Source organism: Paralichthys olivaceus, chromosome 14 (assembly GCF_024713975.1).
Source record: "Paralichthys olivaceus isolate ysfri-2021 chromosome 14, ASM2471397v2, whole genome shotgun sequence".
NCBI classification, from domain to species: domain Eukaryota; kingdom Metazoa; phylum Chordata; class Actinopteri; order Pleuronectiformes; family Paralichthyidae; genus Paralichthys; species Paralichthys olivaceus.
Window position 1 is genome coordinate 11992508 of NC_091106.1, and position 18388 is coordinate 12010895.

General features: G+C 41.8%; 1 protein-coding gene across 23 annotated transcripts in view; it reads left to right on the forward strand.

Annotated features, from left to right (window-relative positions):
- The window catches only part of dst (dystonin), a 102208-nt gene that overhangs the window by 27020 nt on the left and 56800 nt on the right, over positions 1-18388 (forward strand). For 21 of the 23 annotated variants that reach the window (XM_069539185.1, XM_069539191.1, XM_069539193.1 and 18 more), the window contains 28 exons: positions 358-450; positions 6434-6600; positions 6729-6841; positions 6997-7103; positions 7201-7320; positions 7671-7766; positions 7858-7985; positions 9692-9785; positions 9861-10015; positions 10103-10565; positions 10669-10797; positions 11154-11231; positions 11338-11499; positions 11768-11872; positions 12058-12153; positions 12234-12359; positions 12449-12601; positions 12689-12843; positions 12929-13055; positions 13198-13381; positions 14027-14184; positions 14277-14455; positions 14541-14679; positions 14767-14960; positions 15042-15204; positions 15294-15377; positions 15616-15723; positions 15820-15918. In XM_069539185.1, coding sequence (XP_069395286.1) covers positions 358-450; positions 6434-6600; positions 6729-6841; positions 6997-7103; positions 7201-7320; positions 7671-7766; positions 7858-7985; positions 9692-9785; positions 9861-10015; positions 10103-10565; positions 10669-10797; positions 11154-11231; positions 11338-11499; positions 11768-11872; positions 12058-12153; positions 12234-12359; positions 12449-12601; positions 12689-12843; positions 12929-13055; positions 13198-13381; positions 14027-14184; positions 14277-14455; positions 14541-14679; positions 14767-14960; positions 15042-15204; positions 15294-15377; positions 15616-15723; positions 15820-15918 — 3975 coding nt within the window. Of the gene's footprint in view, positions 1-357; positions 451-3380; positions 4171-6433; positions 6601-6728; positions 6842-6996; positions 7104-7200; positions 7321-7670; positions 7767-7857; positions 7986-9368; positions 9617-9691; positions 9786-9860; positions 10016-10102; positions 10566-10668; positions 10798-11153; positions 11232-11337; positions 11500-11767; positions 11873-12057; positions 12154-12233; positions 12360-12448; positions 12602-12688; positions 12844-12928; positions 13056-13197; positions 13382-14026; positions 14185-14276; positions 14456-14540; positions 14680-14766; positions 14961-15041; positions 15205-15293; positions 15378-15615; positions 15724-15819; positions 15919-18388 lie in introns of those variants that run through there. The other 2 variants (XM_069539194.1, XM_069539202.1) reach the window with 2 other exon arrangements.

Consider the following 18388-nt stretch of genomic DNA (forward strand, 5'->3'; position numbering starts at 1 on the left):
TTATTTTCACTCTATTTTCTCATCCATGCTTTATGTGAAGGATGTTATTAAATTTACACAATTTCTCTCTCTGCTATGTGGTAGATGAAGTCCTGGAAGGTTTATACCGTTGAATTAGTAGCAAATATCATAACAGTTCTCTGTCACATAATAAGATGACTATTGTGCCACCTTGTGGTGGGTGTTAGGCAACAGGCACATGATGCAACATGGGCACCATACTGTTAACAGTCCTGTATTTTTTTATGCATCACAAAAACGTGATGGTAAATAGTATTATTTTGAAACTGGTGCAGGTTTTGTACACTTCAAGTTATTGTAGATAAACACGTGTTAATCACATGCTTCTGTCATCAGGTCAAACTCGTAAACATCAGGAATGATGACATCACAGACGGTAACCCGAAACTGACACTGGGACTGATCTGGACCATAATTCTGCACTTTCAGGTCAGTGTTGTCAACTTATATCTTGGAAATTGTAATGGTTTCAACAGCCACATAATTAAGATAAGGGATTATTACCTATTATCCAAATTCATTTGTGATGTGATGTTACTGATGAAGGATTTGAGAGTTTTCATGTGTTTGTAGGCAACAGAAAAACACTTGTGTTGCCTGTTACTGACTCACATCATTTCATATCAAACAGCCTCCAAATTGATGTTTTTTAACTGAGTTCCCACCCATAAAGTGCATGTTTCTACTTTTGACCACAAGGTGTCAAAGCTGTGCAGTGTACATCCTGCTGAATGTTGTAATCTTACTCATTGGGGATTATAGTGATGTGATGCCAGTGTTTTTCTGACTTAACATCATGTTTTGATTTGGTTCTTGACGTAGCACCTAGTAGCAAAGGAAACATACTGTCCTTGTATTGTAATGTAATTCATTATTTTCTTAAGCCTTTTTATTCTACAGTTTTTATTGCAGTTGAAAACTTGGCAAACTTGGAAAAGTTTCTTCTGCTCTCTGAATCTGCTCAAAAAATGTTCTCTCAGGGACTGCTTGTCATTTATTGCTGGGCTGACACAAATCCTGTCATGTGGTTTAGTCTGTATGTGCATATCAGGAGTATCCAGGTGTCCACCAAAGTTCAGTATCTACCCAAAATCCAATAAAGTGCAGACGTTTCAAACTTCAAACTACTTCTCCACCCTGTCTCCCTCTCTGACCGTCTTGCATTGAATTATTTATATCTTTGGGATATGCCCTGTGGCCCAGTATTTGCAAGAAATATTGCACTACAGCTCTGATTGAAATTGTTATGAGTTAGTATTTTTATTTTGGAATAGAAGGGGAAGAAAAATGTGTTGATATAATTTTGCGTGGACGCTGACAGGTAGCATCGGTGCTAAAAACAACACCTGCTGCAGTCAGTCTCACGCAAGCCCCCGAGCTTCTACTGCAGCAGCAACAGGCCTGTTTCCTCTTGATTTACACTTCAGGAGAAAGTGTTGAGCTTCAGTCACTGTGCACAAACTTAGTGTTAATAAATCAGCACTGCTGACAGCAGACTGACATGTATGAACGGAACAGTGTTTTTAAAATGTACGTAGTGCTTTTATACAACTGGCTTTGCCCTAATTGTCTGGATCAGCTCCTGTCTTAAGGTTGAGGGGTGTTCTGAGGACTTGTGCTTTTCCTATTTCCGCAGGCGAATATGTTTTCTATTAACTCATATAAATGAGCTCTGACATGGTGAGTGTGCTGTTCCTGGAAGCTGGTTCACTGTGGAGGGTTTGCATTTCAGATGCTGTCTATTGTTTGGTCTTGCTTGTATAGATAAGAGGTTGATTTCATTACACAGAGCTGCTCCACTGACCGTGCTGCATTTAGGGACGTGGTCTGAATAAGTCTGGAGTATAATGCTTGTGTTAGCTGTTGACACTGCACTGCTATCACATGTATCTGTCCTTGTTTATTTTGCCCTGAGTGACTGCAACTGTCCCCGTGTGCAGTTTCTCATCGTCTGTCATTTACTCAAGCACACGTCCATGGTTCACTCACATTCATCCAGACATCAGAATCAATTTTTTTGCCAAATAGTTTTACACATACAAGGAATGTGCTGTGGTATGTTTGAGCGGAACTTAAAAATATTAAAAAGATATAGAACAGTATATGAAACTAAACACTAAAAGATATGTACAATACAACGTTAGATATGTGTAATTCAGTGTTTGCACACTATGACCGTTGTAATAACTAAGGCTGGAAATCCTATTGACTATGAACCACAGTTTTATTAAGGTATAACATGCACAAACACTATTTTATACTGCAGTAAGATCAGTGTTTGATAGTTTGACCATACGCTGGTCATAAATAGCAGCAAGGGTTTGAAGTGTGGCTGTCAGGTGACTTTGACCTTCAGGGAAACTTCATTGACGTTGAAATATTGTCACGGTGATTCAGTTATTTTTAGTTGAGCTGTGTGGTGGCATAATATATGCCCTCTTTCAGATGCTGCTTTTTCCTCTTTATGATGTTTAATTTAATAGATTCAGTAATCCATGCTGCAGTTTGTCAGGCAGTGGTAGCTTACAGTAGTTGATGGTGATGGTTTTTGTAGGGTGACTCACTTCCTAGCCAGAGTCGGAGCATTTGCCCCCTTGTGAACTGCAGCGGGGGTGATCTGCTCAGATAATAGCGTTTGTTTAAACCATTGGAACTCTGGCTCTGCCATTGTATGCAGCTTGATTAATAGACATAGTGGGAGCACTTTGTTGTCCAGCTCGGCCCCTGCTTCTGCCGCTCTCATTGACCCGCGCCGTTCTGTTTGTCAAAGCCCTCTTCACCGGCCGGGACTCTGTCTGGCTCATGGAGCCAAACTTGCTGAGCCAAAACTTCTCACAGCATAATAGGTGGTCATCAGCTGGCAGCCTTTTAAACCTTGTCCTCCTGACACCCCCTCCCTCATCACAGACACAAATATTAGGAAACCTAAGGGCCGGCTGTGACGTGCACGCTTACTGTGTAGACAAAGCAGACTAACCAGCCCGGAACAGGTCTGTCCACAAATCATTTTCACTCTCAGCTGAGGGCTGCGAGCACGTGGAGCCACGTCTGTGTGAGCATTTATGGTGTTTGTGCTGGATTAGCAAAGCCAGAGAAATGTTTCAAAGGTCAGAAAGGATTCCAGTGTCAGAGGAGAGTCATGAGAGAGAGCGAGCAAGCAAGACATGCAGTGAGAGAGAGCGAGAGACAGAGAGAGGCTGACCAGTTCTCAGCTGTGAGCCTGTGGGAGTCAACGAAAGGAAAACGCCAACTCTGCTGTGGGCGAGGCGAATGTTTATGTCTGGCTGCCGGGCTGTTTGTCACCTCTAATCGTCTGCTTGGTGCACTGCGTGAAAATGACTTTCTGTCAGCTGGATTGTGACTCTTCAGATCAAGCAGCCCTCACTGGATACTTTGCCTGAAAGCAGCTTTGACACTGTCGATGGGGGAGAGACTTTGTGCCCGTCAGGCATGGGAAACATCTGTGGCTGTGTTCGAGGCCCTAAAGAAGAATGCTATGTCGACCCCAAGAAGGCTCCGCTGAACCTTGAGCCTAAAGAGCACAAAGGTCGGCGCTATTTCCAAAGAAAGAAGAGGAAATCTGGCGACCTTCAGCCTGCTGGATCTCTCAGGGGACCTGGAAGTGAAGCCATTACAAGTAGTGAAGCTGTCTGTGGCAGTGAGGAGCTTCAGAATGGCCCAGACAGGAGCACAGAGGAGAATCTGGTTAAACCCCCAGAGGTGGAGGAACATCTCTCCAGGCAGGGCAGCATCAGCAAAGGTGTCTATGTTGGAGAGGTACCGGTTTTAATCCTCCGAGATTCTGGTGATCAACTTCTCGGGAAGAAGTTAGCGTACAGGTTGGGAAGGTTTTCCGCTGAGCAGTCGGACATCGAAGAAAAGCTCAGATGTATTAACACGGCGTCCCGAGGCGTCTCGGCTAAGGATGGTCTGCTTGTGAAGAAGCTGCTGCAGCGCCAGTTAAGGAGAGCTGTGAGCTTCGGAGCAGTGGAGCACATGCTGCGGACTCTGAGGGGTAATGACAGACCTGGGAGTGAGGAGGCGTTTGCCAAGATTATATGGGGCTCTCAGGCTCACAGGAGGAGGAGACGGAGGGCCTACACCTGCTCTGGTCTCCCGGCTCCTGCCAAACCTATTCCCACCCAACAGGTAAACTGAGAAGGTGTCATTTACAGCTATTACTTGTATGATTCATGATACAGTAATAAAGGGTTTGATTGGGGTATAATGTAATATGAGCAGCACAATGATGGTTTTTAAATCATGGGAGTAAACCACGACCGTGAAAATATATGCTAAAATAAAGGAGCTATTTATTTTATCAAATAAAATAGCTCATTACCTAATTTTACACCCTGACAGTTTGTTCTGTAATTTGTAAAGCTGAGCATAACGCCATCATTATGGTGTTTTTCTGTGTGATCACACAAAATATATTTACCCCTGTAGAATGTTGTTAATAGATATTTAACTAAAAATATCAATAACATGTTGACTTCAGTATTTGACCATATACATATATATATATGAAGTAAAAGTGTCTGGTGAAGAATAAGGTATTTTAATTTTACTTAAGTAATAATTGACAAACACAGTAACTTACTGTAAGATCTGTCAATTTGGTTTTGGTGTTGTTGAGTACATTCAGAACACAAATGGCTTGTATTGGTTATGCTATTACAATATTAATATTAATGTGTTAATGATTATATGAATCAGGGCAGGGAGGTGGTGAGGTGGTTAGCACTGCTGCCTGTTTCTTGTTAGAGACTCTCTGTGTGGAGTTTGCTTGTTCTCCCTGTGTCTGTGTCCGTGGGTCTTCTATACTCTGGCTTCCTTCCACAGTCCAAACACATGCAGATTGTGGTTAGGATAGTTTCCCATCGGTGTGAATATGGTTGATTGTTTCTGTGTGTCGACCCTGAGATATACGGGTCAAAAACATCAGCTGGGTTTGGCTCCAGCTCCCCCACATGATCCTCAAAGAAAAGCATAGATGATGGAAAGATGAATGGGTGAATAGCGATCTCAGTAATGCAGGTTATGTTTGATATTATTCTTTACATTTTGTGCATGAATGGCTGCCAGACTTTGTTTGCAACACATTCTAAAAAAGTGTTGATGTTTCTCAGAAGACATGATTGCGGATTTAATACATATTCTAAAATCATCAGGGTGATGAGTACAAATATATTTAGGCAGTGAATTAACAGGAAACTGTGCATTAAATCTAATTAAACTTTTGTTTGTATTTTATCAGATCTATCCGTATGTCTTATGTCTTATTGATTATTTAGAATCTGTTGTATCTTTTCAAATTGTGGGGAAGTTTGGAAACCTCAGTCTGTCCAGACTAAGCAGGAAATGTATTTATTTAGGTTCAGCTCTTTTATACTCGGTGCGCTGTAGGAAGGTTGAGACGGTCCTGGCCTGTCCACTCCATCCCTTGTTAAGGAAGTCTGAGTTACCCCCTGAGTTGCTATGTTCTGGATCCAGTTGGGCTGAAAGGAATAAGTCAATGCTGTGTTTTTGGCTTAAGATCATTTAAACTGTCATTACTGCTCTTAACTGGACTATGGCAATGTTTCAGTCTTTGTGTGTTATAATGGAAGCATGTGGAAGGATTTTTTCATTGTGTGTTTTCTTCATTGTGGTGTTTTTTGTGTCTGAGCTGTGTGTTATAGATCTCTGAAGACTAGTCGATAAATTGAGTTGATAGATTTGGAAAAAATGCCAAATCGTTGTTGATTTCACTTCCTCAGATTTGCTTCTTTTCTTTGTCATACCTGATGAACCTATTTTACTTTTTTGATTAAATCAGAAAAAAAAGTAAATTCAGTAATGAAAATAATCAAACTTCTTAAGATCTATCATAAAGCAAACAGACTTATTTCTGGTTGTTGGTGTGTATTACAGGGAAATAGGCCTTAAATCAATGTTTAAAGAGTGTGTTGCTAAGATTTCATAGATTATCTCAATCTGCCAGGAAAACTGGAACTCGACCTGTTTTAGGTTGCACTGTTTGTTTTACACCGTTCTACTCTACTCATCTGGTTCATAAACTGTAAAGCTATTAGGTGATTTATTACATAGCTCTATCTCCAATCTCTGCTCTGCCAACATTTTCCATGTGTCAGGTATGGACAGGGCTGTTCATGCATTCGATAAGTATCCTCTGATTCTTATCAAATATTGAACACAATAGATATATGTCATTATTAATGGGAAAATGTTGAGTTTGTGCTTGTTTGTGTGGTGGTGTTACATTTCTTTATGTTACAACTCTCGAATAATCTTAATATCAGAGTAGTTCTTTACAGGTTTGTAGGTTAGAGTCCCTTTGTCCGTGCACTATGCTCCTTCACCGTCGGTACATTTTCAGAACACCTTCTTCCTTTTCTATCTGGGCCAGATCTCGGAGATCCATGTGACAGGGGAGTCTGAGGACATGACAGCCAAGGAAAGGCTGCTGCTCTGGTCCAAGCAGATAACGGACGGCTACGTAGGTGTGCGATGTGACAACTTCACAACCTCATGGAGGGATGGGAGGCTGTTTAACGCCATTATTCATAAATACAGGTAATATAAGTAGAATATTTGCTGGTGAATTGAATGGAATAAAAAGATAATGGTGTTATTGGCTCTATACACTGATGTCGGATGGCCTTACAATTCTTTTTTTCTCTATTTGTCTCTTTGTGTTGCAGACCAGACCTGGTCGACATGAGTCGTGTGTCGACACAAACCAACCGCTCAAATTTAGAGCACGCGTTTTGTACAGCTGAACAACTGGGGGTTGCCAGACTGCTGGACCCAGAGGGTAAGACTCATACACACACTGTCATGTCCGATTTGGCTCTGAAAATTCTGCGAACCCTTATTTGACACCTCCAAATCAGAATTGAGGAGTCATTTCTCTGAGTATGGCTCATGTGTTGCATTTGTGACCTTTTTGGTTTTTACTTCCTTCCTCAGACATGGATGTTCAGACCCCCGATGAGAAGTCAGTCATCACGTATGTCTCCACGCTGTATGACGCCTTCCCCAAAGTACCCGACGGTGTGGATGGAATTGGCCCTAATGTAAGTCGATTGGCGTCAGGCCCACAGGTAACTCTACCCTCAAAGTGAAAGTGCTGAAAACCTTTATTGATGATGTTGATGCTTTTGCCCCGAACAGGATGTGGACATCAAGTGGGTGGAGTACCAGAACATGATCAAATACCTCAGCCAGTGGATCAAACACAATGTGGCCATAATGTCAGACAGATCATTCCCCAACAACCCTGCGGAACTCAAGGTATCACACCACTGCACACAAACATCACTCTGTAGATTTCTAGTCTAGATTTCATTTTAATAACTTGAACTACAAGCTGGAATTTAGTGTTCATTTAGAACCGGCATATAATGTGAGAGAGAGGCGAAGGATCGTTGCCCACATATACAGTATATCTGCTGTAACTGAGACTTGAAGTGATATTGAGTGATATGAGAGAGCAGCAGCAGCATCCATTTGCTGCAGGATGTCAATAGACAGTAAAGGCACTTCTTTGCAGTAAGAATTAAAGACAAGAGTATGGAGATTTATCCTTGTTCATGTTTATTCAAATGCTGCATTTTCAGTGTCACCTCTGCTTTCTTTCACAGGCACTTTACACACAGTATCTGCAGTTTAAAGAACACGAAATCCCACTGAAAGAGAACGACAAGACAAAAATCAAAAACCTCTACACAATGCTCGAGGTATGCAAATGAAAAACGGCAGAGCTTGTTTGCTTTGATTCTGTGTCTTCTTACACGCTGTTATAATTTGTGTTTGTGGTGCTTCTGCCAGATGTGGATCGAGTTTGGACGCATCCAGCTCCCCCTGGGTCATCACCCCAACGATGTGGAGAAGGAATGGGGTAAACTGATTGTTGCCATGCTGGAAAGGGAGAAGAGCCTGAGGCCTGAGGTGGAGAGGTATGCACAGTCACTGAGCATATTAACACTGTATCTGGCCTGGTGATGTAATTCAAAGTGTGAACAGGTATTTTCCAGAGTTCATGTTTGAAAAGAGTTTATAAGCATTTCATTTACTCCAGCTTACAGAGAATGATTGGTGCAGGTCAACCAAACATTCCTCTGGCCTAGGGAGATTAGCAATGTCTAATGTTGTGTTCTGTGACTCAGTTTTCGTTATTAGTTACTTTACTTTACTTCACACTGATAGAATGTGATGCTCACAATTGTTAGACGTGCCCCCCCTTCATGAGAAGAAAGTGGGCCTTTCAGGAGGCCTGAGCAAATATTGCCTGTTTCAGACGGAGGCTCAACTGAGGGACTGCATATTGGACAGTTACAGATAAATTACAATTATTAGTCCCCTCCATCCTCCTGTTACGGTTACTTGTCTTCTAAGAGTCACTATTTAACTGACACTATTTTATTAGAACTAAAGCTGGTGTTTTATATGTAGATAGCAAAGCAATAGCGAGGCTGCTACATGAGTCAGCGTAACACTCTCTGAGGCTGCGTGCTCAGGTGTCATATTGCAGGTTCAACAATGTCTCTGGTTAACCCAGCTGCTGGAGTGTTAATGTCACAGAGTGAATTTCCTTATTAAAGCAGAAAGCCCCTCGCTGAACCGCTTGCGCTCTATGATGTGGGTTATATCAACATTTTTATGAGGTGTTTCTGGATTTACTGCAGCCAAAGATCACACTCTGTTTATGATAAGTTTGAATTATTTTCCGCTGTTGTCGGGGATGATTTGCAAAACTGGATTCGACGGGAATCAAATAAATCTCTAATGATGAAATAGCTAATCATTTTAAGAGGTGTTTTTATGTTCTGCAGCTCAGGGATGAAATCATGATTCATGTATTTTCGAGTTACTTTAACAACACAGAAACATGAATAGCTGGCATTTTATGTCGTAGCATGCTTCAGTTAAGATGTTTTCTGATATTTAATACCATGATGGCTTTTTAATGGCAAGCTCAGTCAAGTGTTTGAACTTGGTTTTCTGTTTCCATCAGTGTTTGTTTACAGAGTAGATCTTATTTCCAAGGAAACTCAAATGTTGTCTGATGGATTTGGAAATTCTCTGTTAACAATACTTTGCCTCTCCTCTCCTGCCTTCACAGTCTAGAAACATAGCAGGTTTAATATATTAATATCGGGTGTGGTGAAAACTGGCAAAAACAGCAATTACAGCAGTTTAATACAATCTCAGTTCTTCTGCAGGTGAAGCTCTGTCTCAACCTGCTGTTCGGATTTTACCCCCCTTAGGGCGGCATTTTATTTCAGGGTGGGATTCGTTTCACATGCCGCTCACCTGGCTGCGACGCTATAAATATGAGAAAGTTGAAAGTTGCTCCGTCAGTTGCGAGTGCTCGTGTTAAAAAACTGGGGACGAGGCTGAGCTCCGTACGGATGAGACACAGCAATTGCCTGGTTAACATGTGAAGTAAGATGGCCTATTTCAGCGGAATCTCGTCCAATAGCAACAGCAGCTTCACCAGCTATGGCTCCAATGACAGTGTCTACGCTGAACCTTTACAAATTAACAGCACATTTTTTCTCAATAACAACATCACCTATGGATCCAGGTGAGGTTTGCAGTGACTTTAGCGAAGCGTTTTTAGTTTTTTATTGAAATTCATTCATCATTTTGTTTTTTTCAGGCTGGAGATGTTACAGCAGATGGCCAACAAGGTCCAGCGGGACTGCATTAACGGAGAGGACAAACTGGCATTGGCACAAGCAGCCCTACAGTCTGTAAGTTTTTTGCAAGCTCTGTTTGAATTTATATGTAAATCATGACAAAATACTGAGTCCACTTTATTTTTTTAGGATGCAAAACGTCTTGAGTCTGGAATCCAGTTCCTACATGAAGCGGAGATCGCTGGCTACTTGTTAGAGTGTGAGAATATCCTCCGACAACAAGTGGTGGACATCCAACTTCTCCTGGACGGCAAATTCCCCTTTGCAGATCAACTAGTCCAGAGGTACAAAGTAGATCCCCTTGTATAATAACACACAGAAACTTCTTAAATATTAGGACGACTCATATCATCTATCCTTATTCTATACAGGGTTTCAAAACTCCGGGACGACCTCCTAACCCTGAGAGCCGAGTGTTCGTCGGTGTACAGCAAAGGCCGCACCCTGACGACAGAGCAAACCAAAATGATGATCTCGGGCATCACGCAAAGCCTGAACTCTGGCTTCTCTCAGAATATCGGCACAAACCTGACACCATCCCTTACTCCTGCACTCACCCCGGGGGGGTTAGGTACTCCCGGGTCCACGTTCACCTCTAGCCTTACACCGTGCCTGACCCCGTCCTTGACCCCCGGCTTGCAAACTCCTTCAGTCCAGAGCTACATGGGGAGTGGCGGCGGTGGTGGCATGGATCCTGGCAGCCTCAGGCATTTGAAACACATGCAGATCCGCAAGCCTTTACTGAAGTCCTCACTGGCCGACCCCAACATGACAGAAGAGGAGGTCAACATGAAATATGTTCAGGACCTCCTGATCTGGGTAGAAGAGATGCAGGTGAGTGATCTGCAACAGTTTTCAATTAATGTACTGTTAGCACACTTTAACTAAGACACTGGGTAATTGATTTTTCTTGTCTTTTTTTTTTTTCTTTTTAAAGGTGCAGCTGGACCATTCCGAGTGGGGATCTGATTTGCCAAGTGTGGAAACGCATTTAGAGAACCACAAAAGTGTACACAGAGCCATTGAAGAATTTCAAATGAGTCTTAAAGATGCCAAACTGAGTGAAGTAAGGATTCTGCCTCTGTCTTATAATTTAAGTAGAAATAATAGTAAAAATGTGGATGACAACATAATCTATGATCTATTATAAATTGTTATTTACATTTTTCTTTATATATATATATGTATAGGCTATATATGTATATTTTTATTCTTATTTTTTAAATTTTTATTTAATTTCTATATTTTTATTTGTCTCTATCCTAATGTTGAAATTTCCCCAGTGTGGGATGAATAAAGTCGATCTTATCTTATCTTATCTGAAAAATAATCTCAATGTTGATTTAGTTTCTCTGCTTTCTGAATTAAATCAGTTCCTTCAGAGGAAACTAAAAGAAACAAAAAATATTTTTCTTTTCTCAGATTCAGATGACTCTTCCCCTGAAGCTAAGCTATTCAGAGAAATTGAACAAACTAGAAAACCAGTATGAGAGGCTATTGGTAAGTTATCCACTGAGCTCTACATCATCTAAAAACCTGCAGTGCTATATAAATGCAAAGATTTATGTGCTGTTTGTAGTCTGAACATATGGCGTGTTTGTTTCAGAGCTGTTCGAGAGAACGGCAAAGCCACCTGGAGAACCTGCTCGACTTCGTGTCGCAGGCCACTCAGGAGCTCATCTGGCTGAATGAGAAGGAGGAAGAGGAGGTGGCCTTTGACTGGAGCGATCGCAACGGCAACATCTCCAAGAAAAGAGACTACCATGCCGTGAGTCCTCTGATGTGTATTTTAATTAAAGAGTCTTTTAATTAACTGTAATCTGTGAAATCCTCCATGCAGACAGAACAACCAGGACCTGTTCAGACAGCTGAGTTGGTCGTAGCTGCTAAGCTTCGTCAGAGCTGTGCACAGTCTTGTTAGTGAAAGGGATTTGTCTGTGCATTGTAGCCTGAATGATTAACTTCATACTGAGCAGTGCAGGCAGGTCATGATAATGTGTGATAGGTTGGAGACTCAGTTTATTGTCTTTGTACAGGACCTGATGAGAGAGCTGGATGAAAAGGAGGAGGTGATCAAGTCGGTGCAGGATAAGGCAGAACGCCTAATGTTCAAGAACCACCCAGCTAAGATAACTATTGAGGTAAGCCGCTGTTTGATGTCTCTCTGTGGTCAGTACGACAATTAGATTCTAAGTTTTGGACCAGGTACAGTGTCTCCACCCTGCGTACAGCCGCCACTGTGATTAAAAGATTGCAAAGTCCTGTTTCAGCTCGTAATTTTCCAGCTATTACACCTGGACTCATGTCTGTGTTGGTTTTCTTCCAGGCGTACAGAGCTGCCATGCAGACACAGTGGAGCTGGATCCTACAGCTCTGCTCGTGTGTAGAGCAGCATCTCAAGGAGAATGCTGTTTATTTTGAGGTGAGCTGCTGTGGTCTTATTTTTTTTTTTGCAGAAATGCATTCAGTTAACACGGCTAATTTGTCATTATTTCTGTGCAGTATTTCAGTGATGCCAAAGAGTCCATAGACTACCTTAAGAACCTGCAAGATGCCATTCAAAGGAAGTACAGCTGTGATCGGACAAGCAGCCTGCACAGACTGGAGGACGTCATTCAGGAGTCCATGGTAAACTGATGAAAGAGATGAAGTGTGTGTGTGCAGCATGGGGTAAATAAAGGAAAGAAACGCACTGTGTCAATATTGTGTGTTTGTAGGATGAGAAAGAGCAGCTCCTTCAGTACCGCAGCACCGTAGCCGGTTTAGTGGGCAGGGCCAAAAACATCGTGCAGCTCAGACCCAGGAACCCCGAGAGCCCCGTAAGATCCTCCATCTCCGTGAAAGCCATCTGTGATTACCGTCAAATAGAGGTACAGTACTACGCTGCATTTAATTTCTGCTAATTTGAAAGTTTCTTAAAAAAAATCTAAGCTGTGTCTGTATCACAACTCTTTCAGATCACCATTTACAAAGATGACGAGTGTGTGTTGGCCAACAACTCTCACCGGGCCAAGTGGAAAGTTATCAACCCAGCAGGGAATGAGGCCATGGTGCCCTCTGTTTGTTTCACTGTGCCTCCGCCCAACAGAGAGGCTGTCGATATGGCAACAAGGTGAGATGTTAAAGGCAAAGTGAACTCATGAGTCGAATGTTCTGCTGATGAGAGATTACTCATGCTGTTTTTGCATTTCCTGCAGAACTGAGCAGTTATACCAGAATGTCCTGGCGCTGTGGCACCACTCCCACATCAACATGAAGAGTGTGGTGTCTTGGCATTATCTCATGTCTGATGTAAGAGCCATCCGCAACTGGAACGTGGCCTCGGTTTGTTTAACTTATTCTCTTAACTCCAACGTTTAAATCATCATCTTTTATGATAATCAGTCACATTTTTTTTTTCATCATTTCAAGAGAAATGCAACTTAGTTGTGTCTTATTTCCACTTTTGTCTCTCGGACTGACCCAGATTAAGACCATGCTACCAGGTGAGCATCAGCAGGTCTTGAGCAACCTGCAGTCACACTTCGACGAGTTCCTGGAAGACAGCGACGAGTCCGAGGTTTTCACGGTGGCAGACTGCGCCCAGCTAGAGAGAGACGTCGCCGCCTGCAAGGAGTACTACCAGGAACTGCTCCGATCTGCAGAGAGAGGCAAGGCTCTGATCTCCTCCCTGTGCCTCTCAACTACGAGCTGCTGATGCATATTGAGCACAACGCTGCCAGGGAAACACAGCTCTTTGAGCCTTTAAGCCTTAGTCAATACCTTTAAGAATTATGTGTTTTTTCTAAAGAGAGTGTTGGGTAAAGCAAACACTTGGAAGTTGGTAATGGGTTTCAAGTAGATTTCACTACCTATAGAAATGAAATACAGAATACCATTCCTGTTATGTTGTGATGTTATATAGAGATTTGTAGGAAAACAGAGATATGATCAATTACATCTGAGCCCCTACCCCATTTTTGAATGTTCTCATCTTATGAAGTCCATTTTCCTCGTGTTTGTATGACTTCATCTTTGGCAATGTAGAAAGTGACAATGACTCATTGCAACAGGGCTTACTTGGCCTTATATGGTGATAATGACGCCACCTAGAGGAGAAGTTAGGTTACTGTCAGTTAATGTGTGAGCTTGTATGCAGGATATAGGCAATTAAAATAGTTGTGATTTTCAGGAGGCAAACATTTACATGAGCAGTTTTCAAAAAGAAATACATTTCCAGTTTTACTGTTATAATTGCAGACATATTTTATGTTCTGATGTTTGTATTCTTACATAAACATTAATTTCTGTAACAGAGGAACACGAAGAGTCGGTGTACAACAATTACATCTCTGAAATCCGCAACTTCCGCATGCATCTGGAGGCCCACGAAGAACACCTCATCAGGAAAATCCGCACGCCACTGGAGAGGGACGACCTGGAGCAGAGTCTCCAGCGCATCACAGAGCACGAGGTACATATCTGAGCATCAATCATCATTTTGCAAGTTAAAGAATTTCCAGGTGTTGTTTTCTCATTCATGCTTTTCTAATCACCATTCTCCAGAGGAAAACGGCGGAGCTGAATAAACTAAAGGACGACCTTGATGTCATGAAGGAGAAATGCGAGCTCTTCCTCAGACAGGCTGCAGGTTCTCCGTCTGCGCCAACACTTTCCTCTGAGCTCACCGTCCTCATTCAGAACATGAGCCAAGTGTACTCCATGTCCTCCATTTATATGGACAAGTAAGACTTCCCTTTATTATTGCCCCGAAGTAATTTCACCGCCATTTTGTAGCTGAATTGAAAACAAGTTCCTTCTTGTTCACAGACTGAAAACAGTAAGCTTGGTGGTGAAGCACAGCCAGGGTGCAGAGGTGCTGGTTAAAGCCTACGAATCCAAACTCTATGAAGAAGATGCCATGAACCCTGATGTCAAGTCCATTGAGACTGTCATTTCAACACTGAAGGTGATTACACTTGTTAATATTAAATATTTCACCTATAATAAGAATGTTTTCAGTTTTTGAATTGATCGTTTCCCCCTCTGAACGTAGCAATGGAGGACAGAGATCGATGAGAAACAGGAGGTGTTCCATGACATGGAGGATGAGCTGCAGAAAGCACGAGTGATCAGTGACCGCATGTTTAAGGCCCACAACGAGCGAGACTTTGACCTGGACTGGCACAAAGAAAAAGCTGATCAGCTGAGTGAGAGATGGCAGAACATCCACTCACAGATTGACAGCAGGTTGGAGATTTTTGAGATGCTTGCAATATATATTTTTCATTCTTAAATTATTTCTCACGATGATTATTTGTTAATTCTCAGGCTTCGGGACCTGGACGGAGTCAACAAATCTCTGAAACACTACAGAGACTCGTACAGTAATCTTGATGAGTGGGTCAGTGAAATGGAAGCAGCACAGCTACAGGCTCAAGAAAACAAACCTGAAGATAGCAAGGCACTGGCTGAGTTCTTAAACAAGCAGAAGGTAGAAGAAGAATAAACGTCCCGAAACCAATATTAAAACAGTACAGATGTATACATATATATATTTAAAAATATATTTGTCTTCTTCAGGTGCTTGTTGCTGAAATTGAGCAAAAACAGAGCAGAATTGATGAGTGTCAGAAATACTCAGAGCAATACTCATCTAACATTAAGGTAAATTAATGTATTATAACTCCTTTCAACCCATTTAAATTATTATTGGTTTAATCTGCACCTTAACCTGCAGATCCTGTATGATCACTTTGTGGTTGTTTGGTAATTTCTTCAAGATTGTTCTGATAAATAAATGTGTCTGTTCTGATGAGGGTGGACAATGAAATAATCTAAACTAAAAGGCAATATTTTAGGATAAAAAACAACCTTGTAACCTTGCACACAATTTTATTTTTAGGATTATGAACTTCAGCTGATGACATTCAGAGCGATGGTCGACTCCCAACACAAATCTCCTCTCAAGAAGCGGAGGATGCAGAGCTCTTCTGATGCCATTCAGCAGGAGGTGACTCTGATTTTACACAAGTCGAACCGGATATTTGTGATCCATGTGCAGTAAGCGCTCATTAACATACTAACATACTGTCTTTACTTCTCACAGTTCATGGATCTCCGAACCCGCTACACAGCTCTTGTGACTCTGATGACACAGTATGTGAAGTTTGCGAGTGAAACACTGAAGAGAACTGAAGACGAGGAGGTGAGAGCTTCATACTTTTTGGATCTGCAGTTGCTTGTGCAGCACACTGTAGACTGGGGCTTCGTGGCTGCTTAAATGTGTAATGCCAGTTTAGCTTTACCTTCTTTTCTTTGCATTGTTCCTAAATGTCCTGTTTTTATCAACATGTTTAATACCTCATAGAGATACACACATACAGAAGTCGAAACAGACAAAAACACAACAATTTGTTTTCCTCCTTACGCTTCTTGACTTCTTGACTTCTTCTGCGGGTTGCATCTCTGAATATAAACAGTCAGCTCATTATGAGTGAAGATAATTTGCTTCATTGCACAAATGAAGCAAACAGAATGTGGATAAGTGATGCATGTGTGTCCTTATTGCTGCTGATGGTGACTCGCTGGGAGGAGACTGCTTTTTTACACTTTGACAGAAAGTCTTTCGCTTGTTGGACTTTCTGTGGGAAAATACAGCCTCTCCAGGAGTTTCAAAGTGCTATTTATATAAAGTTAAATACATCAAGTTTTTTTAAATGTAAAAGTATATCTGGCTAACAAAACTAAAGTCATGCTGTCTTAAAATTACAAATTCCTGGAGCGACTGCTCAAAGCACTGGCAACACTCGGGTAAAGGTAAAATATTCCTGACAATTTGTTGTATGATTCCTAATCAAAAATGAAGCAGTGGATGACTTATTTTTTGTATTATAGAACAAAAAAGCTTTTGAACGAGCACAGAGTGCGAAAAGGACGGAGTGCGTGGAGCTCCAAAAAGCAGCAGGAGAAGTAGAGAGTAATCAACTTAAGCGACGAATCCAGGAACAGGAGGCTTTGCTCACTGAGAGACAAGTACAGCTGCAAAAGCTGGAGGGAGAAGTAGAGACACGACAGAAGACTATTGACGAGCTAAACTTTCAGAAATCACAACTTGAGCATGACATTCATCAGTATCGCACCAAACTAGAAATAGCATTCAAAGACAGAGCTGCCAGCGAGCAGGAGTTGATTCACACCAAACTGTTAATTGAGCAGTCAGAGGCCAAGTGTTCCTTGGCTCAGAGTAAACTAGACGACGTGTTAAAAAATGGCCAAAATCTTAAGAAGCTGAGCCCCAAACTTCAGAGAAAAAAAGAAATGGAGGAAGCTGCTGAGGAAGAGCTGCAAAGTCGAGTCCAGGCTAAAGTTAACGATGTGGCTCGGCAGCCTTTGGCTTTTCACACTCAGTCAACAGTGGACAGTGAGCTAGAGTCATCTACAGGTAGAGAAAATGGGAGCGTGATGGTAGACATCCTGCAGCAGAAACTAGAGGAACTAGCCCTGGTCCAGAAAAGAGCAGAAATGGCTGAGGAGAAAGCACAAAGTTATAAGACACTGATGGATGACAGCAATAACAGAGTGAAGAGACTTCAGATGGATGTGGAAACTGAGAGGGTCAACATGAGGCAGAAAACAGCTGATCTCCAGCAGGAGATACTGAACACGAGGCGATCCATCAATGAACTTCAAGAGGAAATCAAATCCCTCCAAAGAGCAAAGTCCTCACTGGAACAAAACTCTTACTTCCAAAGCACAGAAGTAGAAGGCCTCAAAGAGCAGCTGAAGGTCGCCCAGGGAGAACTGCAAAAGAAAAGCTCCACGGAGCATGAGAATAATTTTAGGATTAACAATTTAGAAGAGGAACTAGCTTCCAAGCAGGCCCTAATAGATCAGCTTAAGTTTAAATGCAAGGAGCTGACGAGGTCAAATGTCTCCTCTGCGAGTGATATTAGAGCTCTTCAGATCCAAACTGAGTCTCTGGAAAAAGAGAGATCCCATTCTGAGCAAAAGATAAAGTCTTTAAAGAACGAGATAGAGAGCTGGAAACAGCAACTTCAAACTGCTAAGGAGGAAAACAGCTTAATGAGGAAATCTGAGCAGGCGTCCAAACTCAAATGTAAAAACCTTGAAGCAGATCTTCAACAAAATGAATTAGTTGCTTCTCAGCTGCAAACAAAAGTAAAGGAGTTAAAACAGATCAATACAGAGATTGAAAATAATCTGAGGAACATGAAAGCTAAACTCAATCAGGCGACAGTGGAAATCGACAGCAAGGATCAGCAAATTAGAATCTTTAAGTCTCAGGTGGAGGGAACCAAATCGCAGGTGAAAATTATTGAGGAGGAGCTAAATAAGAAATCACAGACATCTTACGAGCTTCAAATGAAGCTACAGGATAACAGCGAAGAGTTAAGGAAAATGAATGAATTGCAGCAGAAAACAAAAACAGTCAATCCAGATATTGCCAATTATGAGAAAGAAATAATGAGTCTGAAAACAGAGCGTAACTCACTGATTGCTGACGTGAATTTAGTAAATGAAAAACTCCACAGGCAAGAAGCTGAAATTAACAATTTGAACAAGATGATAAAGCAAAACAATACAGAGCTGGAAAGAAAATCTGCAGAGAATAAAAAACATTTCGATAAAGCCATGGCATTAGAAAATGAGCTTTT